The 18,352-nt window shown below is 41.6% G+C and overlaps 1 protein-coding gene across 3 annotated transcripts in view; it reads left to right on the plus strand.

Moving 5' to 3' along the window:
• CAMK1D (calcium/calmodulin dependent protein kinase ID) overlaps nucleotides 1-18,352 on the plus strand; it is a 205,678-nt gene that overhangs the window by 148,780 nt on the left and 38,546 nt on the right. For all 3 annotated transcript variants that reach the window (XM_012568832.5, XM_012568833.5, XM_002192005.7), the window contains exon 4: nucleotides 14,171-14,309. In XM_012568832.5, coding sequence (XP_012424286.4) covers nucleotides 14,171-14,309 — 139 coding nt within the window. The remainder of the gene's footprint in view (nucleotides 1-14,170; nucleotides 14,310-18,352) is intronic.

The raw sequence follows: 18,352 nt of genomic DNA on the forward strand, positions 1-18,352 counted from the left end.
TTAATCTGTCTCCCTACAAAGGTTAAGGGAACAACTGACCTTGACTTTAATAGGCCCCGTTACTGTTCCATGACACTGGCATCAGTACGGCAGTCATGGCGCTGAGGAAGTGTTACGCTGCTGAGGGAGTCTTGAGTTATTTTCTGAGAGGTGGAATATTTTCAGATGGAAGTATGGAAAGCATCCTGTGGTTTAGGGCACTTTCCAAGTGCTAGATGTATTGACTTGATTCCCCTCTCCTCTCTTATATCTGGAACAAGGGTCAGAGCTTGAGCCCCAAGTCCTAGGAGCTTTGCTGCTCACAGTTGTCACATTTTGACCCGCTGGCAGCAGCAGCACCTGGGTTATCCAAACCCTAATTCCCTCTCCAAGGACCTAAATCCCCTTTTAGAGTCATCCTTCACTGGCTTGCCCAAGGTTGCAGAGGAAATGTGTGGCAGAGCAGAGGTTAAAGGCAGATCCCCAAGGTGACGCTCTTGCCTTGGCCATGCCTTTGTGTTTCTACGGATCAGTGCAGTCATCCTGAACATCTCACACCTCCCAGTTTAAGTATGAAATGTGAAACATGGAGAAATTAAATCCTTTGCAAGCCCTGGGGGCAGGGCTCAAGGAGAACTTTGCGTGGCTAACAGGAGGCATCAACATGGTGTCTTTGAGGCTTTGGGATAATCCTGTTGGATGCTTTGGAGGCTGGGGAACTTGAGGGGGATGAGGTCCATGTGTTCACTTTTTGCCCACTGTGCTCGTCGTGGGGCTTACCAGGAGCTGCCTTAGGGGTGCCACTCCTGGAGAGGGATTTTTAGGATGCTGTTGTGTGGGATGGGCCAGAGTATCACTGTGCCCTGCCCCAGCAGATGACCAAGGTGTTTGCTGTGAGAGAGAGAGGAGTCTTTGAACAGCACTGTGTTGGACTTTTGTTGCTGGATGTAGCTTCCACAAATTTCTGCATGTAAGACAGTCTGGTTAAGCTTTTTTCCATTTTCCCAGCTAATTTTTATTCTTTGTTGTATCAATCATGGGTTTACTTTTTACAAACATAAGCTTTTACAGCTTGTCACTAATCCATCCATTTAAAAATATTACAGAAATAGACAAGGCAATTGTAACACAAACTCCTAAAATATTGAGTGTGACCTGTGAGGGTTGGTTTCTTGGCATCGATTCACTCTTCTGTCTTGAAAATAAAATTACTGTGGAGCTACTTGTGTTGATTAAGAAGAAATAGATGGAGCCTTGCATTTTCTGTGTCAAGCAAAATGCAAAGTGTTAGAATAGATGGCAGCCTTGGAGCAATAATGTATAAATGGATATTTAAAATCTCTCCCCAGGCCAAGGGACAGTCCCAGTAAAAACCAGAATGCCTGGAAGTTGTCCAGCCTAGTTTGTTAAGACACAGGAGCAAATAGCTGCCATTAAAAATAACAGGATCATAAAATCTTCCCACTTTTTCTGTAGCCCTCATTATGAGCATGAGCATGTGTCTGTTTTCATCTCTGTGATTATATTCTTGGAAATTGTCTCTGTGATGAATTGATGATTTCCATTAGAAACATCTCCATGGCCTGGACTAAAACAGACACCAGCAAGACAATAATTGAAGAATTATTAAAAGAAACCCTGGGGCACATTTGTGTTATGCTGGACATTCTGGAAACCTTCTTTTCTGTGAGCTCTGCTCCTACTAGATCTTTCAACAAGTAATTGCCTTCCCAGAAGGCTGGAGTTTATTTTCTTCTAAAGGCAGTAAATTCAGCTATTGCACAGAATAAAAGCAGTAAATCTGTGGCTGTGGTACCTGGTTTTAATGCCAAGTAGCCAACACAGACTGAGCAAGCACAGGGTGTTGGCAGGATCTCCCTTTCTGCCCCTTCCATGCCCAGCTGGTTTCCCTCATGATTTCCCAGCATTTTTGGAGGCTGTTCTCTCTGCTGGCCAGGTTTGCCTGTGTTTCATCTGCTGCTGGTGGTGCCTCATTCCTCCCATCTCTCCTGGGGATGCCATGGACAGCATTTCCTTGAGGAGCTCATCCCATGGCAGTTGAGGAGCAGAAGTCACATGAGCCATCCTGTTTCACATGCCTGAATTCTGAGGAGTTTTTTGAGAGTATCAAGAATTAGGACCAGATGCTTTTTGCTTTTTTTTTTTTTTTTTTTTTTTTTTAAGAAACTGCCTCTTTTGTACATCATAAATCTTCCCTCAAGGCCGTGAGAGAATATCTGTTCTGCCCACCCTCCAGCCAAAGCACAATAAATCAGCAGGTCCTGCTGGTCCCTGCTGTGCCTTATCTGTGCAAAGGGCTCAGTTTGGAAATTAGCTATTGTTAATGGGAGAGGGCAGCTGGCCATGTGCAAATAAACATGGAGCTTTAGTTGCCTGTGCTGCTCCTGGCCCCTCAGCAATGCACAAGCAGCATCATGAACCCACTCACAGGCTTTGTGCATGGAGGGAGCTGGGAAGGAGTAGGTGATGTGAAAAATTGGGGTTGATACGTAGGTGAAAGCCTCAGGTGGGACACATCGAGCAGAGCTCAGCAATCGTGGGTTACACTGGGTTGGAGCAGTGGGATTCAGACCAGTGTGTTTGCAATAAAGTGCTTTTGACAGTGTGATCTGGCTCATCTTCCCTCACCATGGCCTGTGCCCACTGTCCCCCTTTAGAGGGGACTGGGCAGGAGATTAATCAATTTATTTACAATCCTTAGATTTCCAAATTCACTATCTGCTTCTCCTGTTCTTTTAGTAACATTACAAAGTGCCCCTCTGAAACTGAATTTACTGGCTAAATATATAGTATTTCTCTTAAAAGTCATGTAAGTTTTATTTAGCTGAGATTGTGTCCAAGCTGTAAGGAATTATATTGATGTGTCTCTACACCACTCAAAATTGCACTCTTCACTGTGGAAAACACGAATACCTTGATTGAATAGCAGTGAGATAAACCCACAAGATGAAGCAGAGTGATTAAATGATGTTGAGAAGTGAGCAATTGGAAACTGTATATTCTGTTTAGGTTATATTTGATTCAATTCTGAAATACAGGTACCTAGTACTGGTCAATATCCTGTCCAGGAACAGCTAATTTATTATTGATGCATATGTAAATGAAGATTCTTAACATGGTAATTAACATTCCAAATGGAGAACTGGAAATGAGCATCACTCAGCTTCCAGTTAGCTCTTCTCAATGGATATCTTAGGTGTCTGTTGAATATAACTTTTTTGGAAACTTCAGATAGAAGCAAAAAGAATGAGGTTATCAAGACCTAAATAGAGTAAAGTTTCTCTTAATACAGCTAAAAAGTCTTCAGGCAGTGTTGAAAGGATTCCAGTGACAGAACATCTGAAATTATCATTGGAAAAAAACCCTCAGTGTAATTAGTCAGTGTGTGTAATTAACTGCTGGACAGAGCAGACAAGGGATTAGTGATATCTTCTAAGTCAAGCCTGTCTACACTGCTAAATGATAGTCTTTTGTCCAGCCAGGAGCAATGGATCAGAGGCAAGAATTGTACTTTGTTTTGTCTGGAGTCAGATTAGATTATCATAAAGGTTTTAAAATCTATGAATCTGTCATATTTGATTTAAGTGAATGAATCAAAAGACTCCCTTAATGTAGGTATGCACACTCAGACCAGAGCTGAGTGAATAATTCAATAATTAATTTGATGAGGATAAACATAAGAATGTGAGTGCAGTTTTATTGGGTCATACCAAAGATTCATCTGTTCCAGGATGGCTCTTCAGATGACAAAGGCTTTTGTCTTAAATCCACAACCTGCTAATTCCATTAGGTCCCCCATTTCTTATCTGTGCTGTGAAACAATTCTTTATATTTCCCTTGTCCACACTCCATCCTTCTCACGACTGGTTTAGTGGTGGACTTGGCAGTGCTGGATTAACAGTCAGACTTGGTGATTTTAGAGATCTTTTCCAGCTTAAATAATTCCATGTTTCTGTGGATCTATGATTCTGTAGTGTGTTCTTCTCTACCATCTCTTTTCCTTCTAAAACACATTCTCTCTTTTCACAGAGAGGCTCTCTGGTCCTGCTTGCCTTTTCTCTCTGTACTTCCCCAGGTTTGATTATAGTTTTGGCCAAAGCATCTTGAGGACTCTTTCCATAGGGATTATCAAATTGGGATTTGTCCAAATGAACACAGAAATGGACATTCCTGTTCCCCACACTCTAGACACGCTTCCTTCCTTGTGCTGGCTGGAGGAGAGGAGTGTGGTAGCACCCATACAGGTGCTTATTGTCTAAATTTGCAAAATTTGGTGAGATGAACTTTGTCAAAAGTATTGAAGGTGGGAGTGGTCCATAAATATTTAGGAGGACAAATTATTTTCTGTTTTGCACACATTTTTTCTCCTAAACCTTCTGCTTGATTTTTCATGTCCACCGAGTATTTCAGGGAGTTGTCCTTGATAACTTCAACATATATTTCAACTGCAATGTGTATTTCCTGATATTTATGAAAAATGTATATTCTAAAATAGTGCATATAGAATAAAATGGGGTTTTCCTTGTACTTGAGTTACTTGTACATTTCTTAAGAAATATTTCATTATAAACAATTAGCATTCTGAAGTTTCTTTATCAATTCTCTGCAACTTTCTTGGCACTCAAAAGCTGGAGAGCATAATAATGACATTTTAAATGTATATATAGTTGTTGCAACAGTTTGATAAAACATAAAAGATACCTGTATAACTTTGAGTTAAGTTGGTCTGTTTGGTTTTAATATTTACCTTGCAATTTATTGTTTTATTGTTTCTACAAACTGCTTGGAAAGTTGATATTTGCAACAATATATCTTAACCAGTTCAGAGCATTTCTCCTTTTTTTTTTTTTTTTTTTTTTTTTTTTCATTCAAGATAAATTTTCCAGGGTTGTATTTCTCTAGGACAAAGGGATGGTTCAATGTTGTACATCCCACAGATAAGCTGAAAAAAGTAGAATTTATGTGAGATACAGGGGATATAAGAGTCTTCAAAGCTCTTTCTGCACTGAGACACATATCAGTCAATATCAGTCAATACTATCTTTACATTGGCTATTTCTCTGATGAATCTGCCTGCAAACTTACTTGTGAGAAAGCAAATGGAAAACAAGTCAGCCTCAGAAGAAGGAATATACACACCACCCCAATTTCTATTAAATGTATTTCAGTGAAAATCTGAGCTGTTTAAGCTCCAGCTGAGAGTGACTTTATTGCACTTTCCTGTGCTCATTTCCGTTATTTAGTACAATTCTCAGTGCTGCATTCACCTTATATTTCCAAGTTGTTTACTATATATTGTGTAATTTACAGTATCCATTTTTGTTGCATCAGTTTAAATTATTTTAGGTCTGTTCTTCCTAGTTAATGTTGGCAGGACATCCAGGGTGGTTTCCATTGGAAAACAAGTGAAAAGGAAAAGAAACCAAACCTATTAGTGCTGAAACATGACCTAGTTTTAAATTGTTGTCAGGTGAGGAATCTCCTCCAGATTTTAGCTATCCACTAATTTTATGGAGAGATGGAAGAATAAGACAGCAGTTAGGAAATATATTGTTCCAGCCCTCAGATACTGGAAAATATGTTTTGAGCAGTGGTTTGTCTCCAGAGCTGTACTTTTCTGTTTTCTAGAAGCAAAGTGAAAAAAATTGAGGCAACAAGATCACACACACACACACACACACACACATATATATATATATGCACACACACACAATGAGCAAGAGTGGACTGATTTATTGACATCCCACAGATTGAAGTGAATAAACCAGTGATCAGTTCCTTCTTTTAAAATGATGCTTTTGAGATATTTAATACATACTGTGTATTTTTTAATGACATTTTTTAAAATGCTGGTTTTTTCACTGCTAAGTACATTGTTTGCAGGGATGTGACAGGTAAAAGTCACCACTGTTGGGCTGCAGCTTTGCCTTTCCATTTAATGTAGAACCATGAAGATAAACAGGCTGAAGTGCCAACCTCTGTCATAGAATCTTGGAATAGTTTAGGTTGGAAGGGACCTCAAATGTCACCCAGTCCAGCCCTCCTGCACTGAGCAGTGACAGCTTCAACTACATCAGGCTGCTCAGAGCCCTGTCCAATGTGACCTTTGATGTTTCCAGGGATGGGACATCCACCACCAGTCTTTGAACCTGTGCCAGTGTTTCACCACCCTCCACAGGTCCTTTTTCAAATAACAAGGAGCCCAGTTGAGTGTGATCCACATGCTGATCCCAGGATGATTCCTTGATTCCTGTGAAGGTGCCAATCAAACTATAGGAGCTCAGAAGACTGGAAGAAAGGATGTGCCCATCTTCTGCACATCATGGTGTTTGCAGACCTCAGCAGAGTGATGGAAATGTGCAAATTTGTTATTATATTTTAGGATTTGACTGCATGGTGGTGTTTTCAGTGGAAGCACTGGTTTCTCTCCTGTGCCTTGTCATGATGGCAGCACTGAGGGAGTGTTGCTGTCACTGGCAGGTCCCATCTATCCATGCACCACTGCCTGGGGGGATGAGCACAGACAGGGGCAAGTGGGCTGCTGGCATTTAAAGGGCTGTCACTCAGAACAGTGTGATCACAAAAGACTTTAAAACATGATGTCTTTTTTCATTTGGTTGCCTTTGATCCAGTCACACCTCTTACAGCTGATAGGACATGGGGAAATTTTGAATATAATGTTGAATCTTTGAATATGGAAAAAAAAAAATTGAATAAAACAAGACAGCATTGACCTTGAAGAATCATGGACCTCAAAAGATCTCTGCAGTAGGGATTCTGTGAAGGAAAATGCTGTCTCCAAAGATTTTAACTGCCAAACTGTGTTACATCCCTGAGCAGAGCTTTCCAGAGACTTAACAGTCTTGCCCCAGTGGAAACAGAGGTCTGCTCTCCAGAGCACAAGCTCACTACAGCTGCTCAGCAAATGTCACATGAAACTTTTAATGCAGGAGGAAAATGAGTTAGTTTGCTCAGTTTGGTTCAGAAAAATGTCCACAGCATTTTTGCCCAATTGTTTCCCAAACAACCCCTCAGGGTGGGGAGCAGCCCTTTGGAGGAGCCATCATCACAGTGGTGAAAGAGCTGAAAAACCAGAATAAATACTCTGGCAATGTTGCATTGCATTTTCTCTACACAGCCTGGAAGAAGGCTGTAATGAGGTGAGATCTCCAAGGAAAGTCTTGATAGGTCAAGACCAAATGGCTTTGTGTCACACCAGGGAAGGTTTGGGTTGGATATGAGGAAAATTTTCTTCGCTCAAATATTGGCAAGCACTGGAACAGGCTGTCCAGTGAAGTGGTGGAGTTGCCATCCCAGAAAATGTTCAAAAAGGGAGTTGCTGTAGCACTTCAACATATATTTTAGTGGGCATGGTGGAGTTCAGTCAAAGGTTGTGCTTGATGTTCTTGAAGGTCTTTTCCAGCCTGAATAATTAACAGAACTATCAAAGGAGACGGTGCTAACATCTATCCATCCCTCCCTGCCATATGCACACTCCTGCATTCTAGAAAAATAAGCCAAAATGAATCCTGTGTCCTTTCTTTAGTGGCCTTGGAGTATATATTTATGTTGCCAGGAGATTTTAAGCTAGGTGATTTAAAGATACAATAATGAGGAAAATCCTCGCCTTTTTCAAGCTGTATATTTTATGATGTGCTGCAAATGAGAAAGCCAGGGCAGTTTTCTGACATATTTACTGAATAAAGCAAATCCCTGTAGGCTGTACAGTGATTCTGTAACAATATCTGTCCCTGCCTGATTAACACTCTAGATTATTGGTATAAGGAGAATTTTCATCACGTACTTCTATTTGCAAGACACCAGACTAAATAATCATAATGTTCCTTTCTGGGTCTAAAAATCTATTAATCTGTTTACTCATTTTCCTTTTATGTGTTGCTTCGTTTGAACAATGAGATGAGGGTGGCCAATTTCTCTTTCCTTTCGAATACCACATTGGCCAGGTTTGTTTTCTAGTTCTCATACATTTTTCACAATGCAGAGGAATTTTAAAGCCAAACAGAAAAGCCCTCCATTGCAAAAAAAAAAAAAAAAACAAACATTTAAAAACTGAATTATTTGTCTTAATAAGAATTCCTTCATTAGAGAAATGTAATACTCAAAGGCAGAACTTCTCAGGAATAGTCCCTTCAATCTTTCTTATCTCCCCTCACACTTCAGCTTCATGCTGAGTTCTGTGCTGTTTCTGATTTATATTGTAGGAAACTGTGAATATGTAACTTCTGATAGATAAGCTGCTCACAATTATAGGGTCATGCTCATATTTAACTTAGTTTTCATACTGTCCTGGGAGGCCTCCTGCTCCAATTTCTGAAATCAATCCTCTTTTTTGTTTAGTATCCCTAATATTCAAGTTTAAACAGTATTAGTGAATCCCTAGGGATGTGCCTGCCTTTACAGGGTAGTTCTTCTAACCCAGCATGATGTATGGTGCTTTGGTGTCTTGTCCAGTGGAGAATGCATCATGATTTGAACTGCATGAAAGCATCAAGTGAACTTAACACCCTTCTGGAGGGAAAAGTGAACAAGCTCTGAATAGCTTTGCTTGGATTCCTCATGTAAATCCGCCACTGATGAGTTCATCAATAAGACTCCTGATAAAAAGCAATTAAACTGTCAAGCAGTAAATGATCCAGAGCAATTCCAGCCTGTAGTACAAAGGAGGAAGAAAAGCATCGGTGTTTTGCCAAATGGCAAAGAAGTCAATGAAGATATTTCAAAGGGTGTTATTTTTCAAGCTCCTAAAAACAAGCAGAAAGGTTCCTACACTTGGTAACAGTGGGTGAAGAAATGAGAGGATTTATCTGTACACACAGACAGTCCCACCAAGAGAAAGAAAGGGTAACATGAATGCATTAATATGACTAACTTATTTTTAATTCCAGTGTTTATTTGATCTTTTATTCATATATTTATTCACCTGGAGGCTGACATATGTGGGGCTGTCCCCCACCAGGCAGCCCCACTGAGGTGACAGTCTGGCAGGTACCTGGTACTGTGACCTGCATTGTGCAGGTGCAGGTTTCACTCTGCTGGCAAAAACACCAGAAATTCAGAGAGATGGGCTCTTGTTTTCTGTTTATGAGTTTAGGGGCCTTAAATTACATGGGAGTTTTTGTTTGGTTCTTATTTTTCATCAAAGTACTTCTTTGAAATGTTGCACCTTCTGCTTTCCTGACAGTGCTGCAGAGGAATCGGATGCTTTGGAAAAAGTTTGATAATGTCCTTGCTCTTTACCTGCAGCATCGTCTGTTTTCTTTTTGTTTGCCAGTTTGGTTCTTTCCTGATGAACTGATGGTGAAATGGGTTAAATGGAAAGGGAAGGTGTAATAGTAATGTGTTTAAATGTAGTAGTAATGTGTTTAAAAAAAGACTGGATGTGGCAGTCGATGCCATGGTTTAGTTGAGGTGTTGGGGCATGGGTTGGACTTGGTAATCTTGAAGGTCTCTTCCAACCCAGTCATTTTGTGAATTCTGTGAATTCTGTAATGCTGAAATGTTTCCTCGTCTCTCACAAGTTACATCTGTAAATTAGAAAATGCACAAATATGGAAACTGTAGTGTCAAGGACTGACACCAATCCTTGAACAGAGCCTGAGTAATTACTAGGACACTGTTAGAGTGACCTCTCTTTTGCCTCTAATGAGCATTGAAAGGTCTTTTAGGGTCCTTTTTTACTGTCTGTGCAGGGTGTTCAGCCAACAGTGTACACACTGGGAGCCCAATTAACAAGGTAGCTCATCCATGTACAAAGCCATTGTTATTTTCAAAGTTTTTTGAAACCTGTCCTAAACTGAGCCACTGGGTGTGACAGCTAGTGCTGGGGGTTTAGATCTACATTTAAACATCAAACTGGGAAGAAACAAGAAGCAAAACCCCCAAATCCAGCCAGGAAAATAAAATATTATAAATATAGGAATTAGAAATGTAGGAATTTATTGCAAACTCCTACATCTACACTCCTATCAACAACCTAGGTCCTCTGAAAGATTTGTATCATTTGTATGATCAATACATGAAGTCTCCTTAATGAAACATTAGATCTGGAAGCTCTTATCTCAGGAAACCCTGGAAACAGAGTGCAATCTGTGTTTCCCCAGTGGAATTGCAGATAATGTCTCTTTTATCATATGGTCAAGTTGGATTCTACTGTCCTTCCTCAAACTGGGTGTTAATGGAATTACACCCTGGCCTGTACCAGCAGCAGTGTGGCCAGCAAGACCAGGGCAGTGACTGCCCTCCTCCCCTCAAATCCTATTTCCTTTTACCTCAAATGTTTGTTCTGGCCTTTTCCATGTGGCTAGTCAGTAATATGTACTAAAGGCATGTAGCCTCGGGTGAAAGATGTAGTAGGAGTTAAAGTATTTGCATTTATGGCTGGGACTGGTCATGTTTTTTTTCATTCTAAACTAAAATATTCTTCTGTCATTGTTTTAAAATTGTTTCTTGTTGCTGGAGGCAGGCAAGGCATATTCTGGGGTGTCCATGTACCATGGGGACACTTGGGTTAGCTCCTTCTCCAAGTGGTGGGCTTTTACCAAGATGCTTGGTAAAAGCCACTGCTTGGCAGCTGAACAAGGACCAAGGGTTGGAGCCACACATGTTCCATGCAGGCAGCCCCAGTAGGCACGTCCATACAGAAGAGGCAGTTGTGGCTGTTTTGCTGAGTTTTGCCCAACTCTGAGTCCCTGGGCAGGGCTGAAGCTGCCCTGGATCACAGCATGACACTTGAGCTGCTCCAGAGTTAAATGCTTTTAAAGTACCTGTACTTGGCTAGTTGTCCTTTGACTTTTTCTTTGCTGGGGACCAGATTGAAATCATCAGGGGAAAAAGGTTCCTTTTGCTGCTGTTTGTGTGTCCAGCTCTGTGAATCAGTGCCAGCTGCAAGACAGGAGCAGTCCTCTAATTTCCACTAATGAGAAATCCCTCCTACTCTCTCTTTCTGGACAGAAAATTCTGTCTTACATTCCTTTAAAACAAAGACCTAATTCTGCTCTTACTGCCTGCAGTTTCAATTCTGCCTCAAAATTGCCATAGAAAGGGCAAAGCTGGATGGTGCCATTAAAAAGAAAATAATTATTCCAGAGTATTAAAGACTGGAACAAACTGCAGCAGCGCTTTATGAGTGCCCAGGTCTGCTCAGAACAGATGCCAAGTCCCATCTCAGCAGGGCAGAGTGGGTTGGGATCAAGACCAGCCAACAGGCCACATCTCCACCATGAGTTTAGAGCTCAGATGCTCTCCCACAGCTGCCTTTGCTGGTATACTCCTGTGACAGCACTGATTTATGTCAGTCCCTGGTGCCATGCAGGGAGTGGCATTCCCAATGACATTGTGTTTGAGTTAACCCTATCTGGGAGGAGAAAAGCCATAAGGACATAAGCTCCATATGGAAAGTAGCCATGGCCTTGGGTGCTGAGTTGAAGAGCATCCCAGGGAGGTGGAGCTCAGCCAGGAATCTTGCCCACATCAGGGAGACTCTAGAGGTGAGTGCAAACATGTAATGAACCATAACACAGAGTCACCACACTAATAAAGAGAAGCACAAGACTCTTGCCTCTCTGCATGTACCTGGGATGCTGCAACATTCTCAATAAACAAGTACCTGCAAATGTAAGGGCTGCTCCTGAGTGCTTGGGTTAAGCTCTGGTTTGCAGTGCATCATTTAAGAGGTTACAAATATTTTCCATGTGTTGAAATGAAATTATAAACAGATTGAGCCTGGGTACAAGTAGATCCACTGGGCTAAATCTAAGAAAAGCCTTCAATTAAAGAATGAGGAATAAGATGGGCAGGGAGTGAGCTAGCATGGAAGGAAATTCTGTCAATTTAGTGAAAAATATTTTGTGGAAATATACTCTCCACAGAGATCAAAGGAGAGTTTCCTTGTGCAGGAAAGCACGTGATGTAAATATCTACTAAAGCAGTCCATTGCTTGAGTGTAACAAAAGTAACTGTATAAAACTCCAAAACAGCACACACTGCATTTTCATGGGGAAATGTGTTGTATTCAGTGATATTAATTGCTGTGTGGGCTTAATCTTCAGTGCAATCAGTCCACAGGAAACAAAGAGACTGCAAAGGAAATATAAAGACAGTCAGCTAATAGGAGCCATATTCAATAAAATTGTGTCTGCCTTCAGTGAGCAGTGAGGGTGAGGTGTGTCTGCTCTCCCTTGGCAGGGCACAGTGTGGGCTGGCCAAGAGGGGCCTGGAGCCACACGCTGTGTATTCACACATATGTATGTATAAATACGTGTATGTGAGAAATACAGCTCCTGTTTTGAGAAACTAGGAAAGAAGGGGATTTAATTCAGGCTGCTGGTGGACTTCAGATGCTGGGTGGACTTCACTTTTCCTGCAGTTTCAATATAGTGCCAGTATGTTAGTAAGCTGTTTTGTTTGCCTAGCACTTAATAGAAGGATTATCTGGTTTCTTTCTTTTTCTTCCAAGGTTGCTTTTCATTTTCTACGCTGAATGTGTTCATTTTTAGTGGTAGCATTCTCTCTCATTCAGGCTCCAAACTTCCCTAGGAAGTGACTTCATGTTATTATTCAAGCAGATTATTGCCTGGAGTGGCTGAATTACCTAGTGTTCGTGTAATGGCAAGCTCTCAGTCCATATGCATTTAATGACTGTAATCATTTGTTATTTTCCCTTTATTAGGTTTGTTTTTAAAGAAAGTTTTACTGTGCTATTTATGATATGCTAAGTGGTGTAACTTGCTGTAGGAACATATCGCATACATTTTATTTTTTAATAGGTTTTGCTTGCTAAAATGAAAATCTTTTATTTACCCTAGTAGGGCAGTTTTTTGCTGACAGTTTTATTATTTCATTTACTCAGACATTTCTTTCCTCTTTTGTTTCCTCAGATACTCCTCCAGGGAGTTTTAATGTGCCATTCTTTATTTAAAATTGGGTTCAGAACGTGTTATTTCTAGCAAGGCAGGGGAAAAGTGCAGTACAGCAGACATTAAATAGTGGGATGTCAAGGTTTTATTTTCTTTCCCCTTTGAGTTGTGGAATACTTTCCTCATTTGTGTCATCTGGTGATGAATTGCACTGATAATCTGTGTTCCTCATCAATAACTGTTTCCTACCAGTACCAGGCATAAGCTGTGCTCTGCCTAAAGAGCTTGTGACTGCAGATAAATGAGCATACATACGTGTGTGAGTAAAGGAGAGGACCTCTGAGAGCATTTAAAATTGTCAGAGGTGCAGGCTACTTTAATAAACTAATGCTCTGTAGGTAGTGGCAGCAACTCCTGAATGCATTTCACTTACTAGTGGGGAAAGAATGGGACCATTCCTCTGGGGCAAACCCCAAGCCTTGGTCAGTGGAGTAAAAAGTGAACCCCAAGGGATCATAAAAGGTGGGAGCTTTACAGCGTGAGTGGGCCAGCACCAGCAGATGGAACTGCCTATGCAAAGTTCTCTAGGGTGGGACAGCACGGAAAGCAGGATCTGCTCCCATGGCTCTTGCTGGGGTATGATTGGGATTCCCTCTGCAAGTGCTGGTGGGTCTTTGACCACTCCCTGATGTGTGATGGATTTTCCATTATAGCCTGACCAGTCTTTGGAGAAAATCAAACTCAGTTCAGAGAACCAAAGAATACGCTGTGATGGAAGGGGCCCATCAGGATGATTGAGTCAAACTGGCCCTGCACAGGACACCCCAATCACACCCTGTGCCTGAGAGCATTGTCCAAATGCTTTTGTACTCTGTCAGGCTCAGCGCTGTGACCACTTCCCTGGGGAGCCTGTTCCAGTGCCCAGCCACTCTCTGGGTGAAGAACCTTTTTCTGATATGCAATTTAAACCTCCCCTGATTTAGCTTCAGGCCATTCTCTCGGGTCCTGTCACTGGGCACCAGAGAAGTGACCAGTGCCTGTCCCTCCACTGCCCCTCATGAGGATGTTGAAGAGCACAATGAGGTCTCCTCTCCAGGCTGACCAGACCAAGTGACCTTAGCCCCTAAACATAAGGCTTCCCTTCCAGACCCTTCACCATCCTCGTGGCCCTCCTTGGGACAGTGGGGGAGCCCCAGATCTGCTCTGGCTGCTTGTGCCTTGACCATCCTTTGGTGATGCAGAAAGGGCATTACAGAGCACATCCTCACACTTCTGCTTCCTGTTGTGTTTTCCAGAGTGTCTGGGGGAGAGCTCTTCGACCGCATTGTGGAGAAGGGGTTCTACACGGAGAAGGACGCCAGCACCCTGATCCGGCAGGTCCTGGACGCTGTGTACTACCTGCACCGCATGGGCATCGTGCACAGGGACCTCAAGGTACAGCCACAGCACCACTCTGTGCCCTGGGCAGTGTTAATGAAGGTTGTGTAATTGTGTGAGCCTAACAAACACATGTGCCCCGGATCTGCCTGTTCCAGTAAGGTTGTACCATAGGAGAGATGCTCCAAAGCCTCCTGGAAACCTCACCCCAGAAGGATCCCCCTTAAAAAGTTCTGTGCCAGGATTGAGAGACAAATGGGACTTTTGGTTTTTTCGGTCTTCAGGTTGCTGTTTGTTTTTCTCTTATCAAAATTCAGCACACTGTCTACATATAAGATTTAGCGTACAAAGAAATGGTACTAAAGTCACCAGACACACAGGTTCAAGGTCTTTTAAAGCTATTTTGTCCAATTAACGCTTAGAACCTATTTTATTTCTACCTTTCTACCAAGAGCTAATTATTTGTCTGTTCACACAACATCTGAATTGCTGTTCTTTCTCACCAATCACTCTGTGCCACCAACACTGCAGAAAATGGAACAGATGAAGAAGAAGGAAATCAGACAACACCCAAAATCCTCCATCTTGTCTTCTGTCTACGTCCATACTAAAAACCCAAAACTCTAAGTGTTTCACCCTGTGATAAACTATACTACTATTTCACATACTTGTAGATTCCAATTCATCCCAAAAATCTTGGAAGCTTTCTCCATGAATGAAGGTTAAAAGCAGTGTTCTCCTGGGGATCAGGACTTCTCAGGACAGGCAGAGAAAAATTCCCTGTGCCTGGGTTCCAACACCCATGGAATTGGTTTTGATGAGGCCTCTGCATTCAGGGCAGTTACAGTGGGAGCTCTGCATGTATGATGTGAGGAAAAGCCATTTAGACCCAAAATGTTACATTAAGGTAGAAACTCCATCTCAGCTAAGGTGTGTTCACTGCTATAAAGTATTTTGCAGGTTTGCTGTGCTAGATTTACTTTTACTTAATTATAACTGGTAACAAATGTGGGGGAAAGTTGAGCAATTTCCTATCATTTGGAAGAGTGTTTTTGTTAACTGTAAGGGTTTTTCTAAGCACCATTGTGTGCCAATGTGATATTTAGATGATTTTCCTTTCAGCTGCACCATATTGTCACATCTAAACCTCTCAACTTTTCAGGTAAAAAAGCCCTCCCTAAACGTTGTTGTTTTATTGTTTTCTTCCAGTATCTTAAGTGTCATTAAGACAAGTAGAAAGGCTTGGATTTGATTGCACTTTAGTGTTTTAAGTAAAAAATTAGCAGAAGGTACTAGAAAAAAATACAAATTTTAAAAGAAAACTGTGGGTTCAGTTCCTGAGCTAGTTAATTCTGCTAAAGTTTACTGCCAGAAATGAAGACTTCAGTGATGGAAATAACACCTCTTGTTCTATTTTGGAGGGATGCTCCAAACAGGAGTTTCCTTGGATGTTGAGGCAGAGCTTGTATTTTCCCCCTGTAAAGAGAGAGGAATTTGGCTACAGGTTATGGGGATTATATAAGCCTTATAAAAAGGTTTAATGAACACTAATAGAGTCAAGAGGCACTGCAGTCCAGTCCAGACAGTCCCAAATAAAAGGTTTCCTGTAAGGAGGCACTGGTGAGGCTTCCATCTCCTACAGTCTCCACACCTTGCCCTCCACTCCTGTTCTTTTCCTGCCCTTATGCTGAAGTACATAGAAACATAAATTCTTATATTCATAAGAGCTCCACAGAATTCCAGTATGGAAGTGCTGTATTTTAACATGACCATCTTGCTACCAAATTCAACTTTTAGGAAACAATTTCAGGTTCTTTCTGCCACCAGCATTTTTGGAGTGAGCTCCAAGAGCTCTTAATTCAGATATTCCATTGTACAAGGTCTTGGTATTCTTGTATTTATAATCTAAAACAGGTTATGCCTCTCATTTAAAAAAATAATCTTATTTTAAAGTTCCTGTAATAAAATATGGGCTCCGGTGATTTGGGAATTAAATTCACGTACAAATTACTTTCAGAGTTTATGTAAGGCCAAGCTGAATTTAGATCGAACCAAACTTCTCCAGTGGTATTTTTTAGCAAAGACTAGCTCTTTTTCTCTTTCTCTCCTTTGTTTGCAGATTTTTGTCAGTGCCATATCAATTGTCAAAATGACTCATAAAATACAGTATATGAGGAACACCTGCCGTGAATTTCTGTTAGCAAAAACATACCATGATGATAAAAACAGGGATATAATAAGACTTTTTATGATTTCAAAATATCAAAATAAGTGTAAGGTTCAAAATGAAACTCTGGGAAAGAATCCACTCTACAAAAATACAACCCATGAAACATCCATAACAATTGTTTATTGTAATTATGTGATTATTCAGATACCAAAATAGTATTTGCTGTAGTTGGTAAAAGCAGGTCTAGGCTCCAAGTCTCTAAGTAATGCAAGAGCAGATTAGAAGCGATGGCAGCAGGTGATGTCCAGGGGAACTCCAGGATGCACAAAAGGACTGAAAGACTCAAACAGCTCCACTTGGTACAGAGCCACATTGTTAATGCTTTTTGAATTAACCAGCTTGAGGAAACTGAATTCTTTCAAACAGTTTTGACTTCTAAATATGTGGATTTCTTGGCCTTACTAAAGGTATGTGGGAACCTAAGGTGAGTTATAGAAATTGTTAGGAAATAACTGCTTTTCCATTCATTCCAAGTCTACTGACCCCTCAGGAGATCACAAGAGCACCAGTAAAAATTAGGAGTGACTCCAGCCTAGGGCAGAGCATGGCATGAAACTGTAGTCCCTAAAAGAGTTAAGCACCAATTAAAGCACTGGTTCTTGCAAGGTGTCATGAGAAAGAAACAGAAATGGTACAACTGCATATTTATTTTTGGGAACCAAATAATTTCCCTTCTTATTTCAGCCCTGCTGTCCCACAGCTGTGGCTGTGGCTTGCAGATCCTCCCATGGCCATTGTGTCCCTTGTTTCCACACGTCCTGTGGATGAAGCCATCACTTGATGCTGGGGCTGGGGAGCCAGGAAATGCTTTGACCTCCTGGATGGGGACATTGCCCTCCAGCATTCCTTCAACCCCCCTTCCCCAGAGCAGATGGAGAAGGGAAGCTGGATGCTGGTGCTGCTGAACTGCAGTTTCTCCTCCTTACAAATCCAAGCTTGGATGTGTCCCAGGGAGTCTGAGGATGTTGTGTGGCCGCAGCTGCTCCTCAGCATTTCCTGGAACACACAGCAGGCTGTGTGTCAGCATTTGTACCAGCTTTGGGCAAAAGACTCCAACAAGGCTATTTGGAAGCACTGGGCACCCATCACTTTTATAGGTGAAGACCCAAAGGTCCAAGACACATTCCACCAGGCTAAGTGCTGCAGCTGTGGACCCTTTCATGAGCCCAGATGTTAAGCAGGGGAAGAGCTGGGCTCTCACAGCACCCAGCAAGAGCTTTGCTGTGTAGCAGCAGCACACTCAAAACACATGGATGCAGGACTGTGTGGGGCAGAGGGAGGCTGGTTGGGCTCTCCAAGCTACCTGACTCTGGTATAAAAAGTCACAGGGCTTTGTGGAGTGATCCTTGTTTTCTCTTGCCATAAACAAGTTGCTGTGCTCAGTACCATAGCACATTTTTCCTTCAGCATTTTTTCCTAATCAGCTCTAGCTGAAATATCCTTGCTTCAAGTCTGTTAACTGTAAAGGCATTTCCTCTCTCAAAACAGTTTGTTTCTAGTGGAGAAGATACAAAAATTCTCTAATACCTCCTGTTTTTCCTTTTTCTTTTTTCAAATACTGTATACAATTTTTAAGTACACTACCTGGATTTGCCATATTTACTTGCTTTCAAATGAATCCTTCTGTTTCACCACTCTGATGAGATAATATGTGTCAGATATATCTTAAAAGTAAGGGATTCACCGTAGGTGTTATTTGAGGTGCTAGAGGAGAAGTTTGTTGTCCCAGAAAAGTTGCTCAAAGTTCAGGGTGTCAGGGTCTTCCATTTGTTGCCATACAGGAATCTGGAGAGGATCTCCATGTAAGTTTTGAGAACAACTCTTTAGGCTTAGAGCAACCAAATGATGTTTGTGTATGGTGTGACTAGGG

Source organism: Taeniopygia guttata, chromosome 1A (assembly GCF_048771995.1).
Source record: "Taeniopygia guttata chromosome 1A, bTaeGut7.mat, whole genome shotgun sequence".
Taxonomy (NCBI): domain Eukaryota; kingdom Metazoa; phylum Chordata; class Aves; order Passeriformes; family Estrildidae; genus Taeniopygia; species Taeniopygia guttata.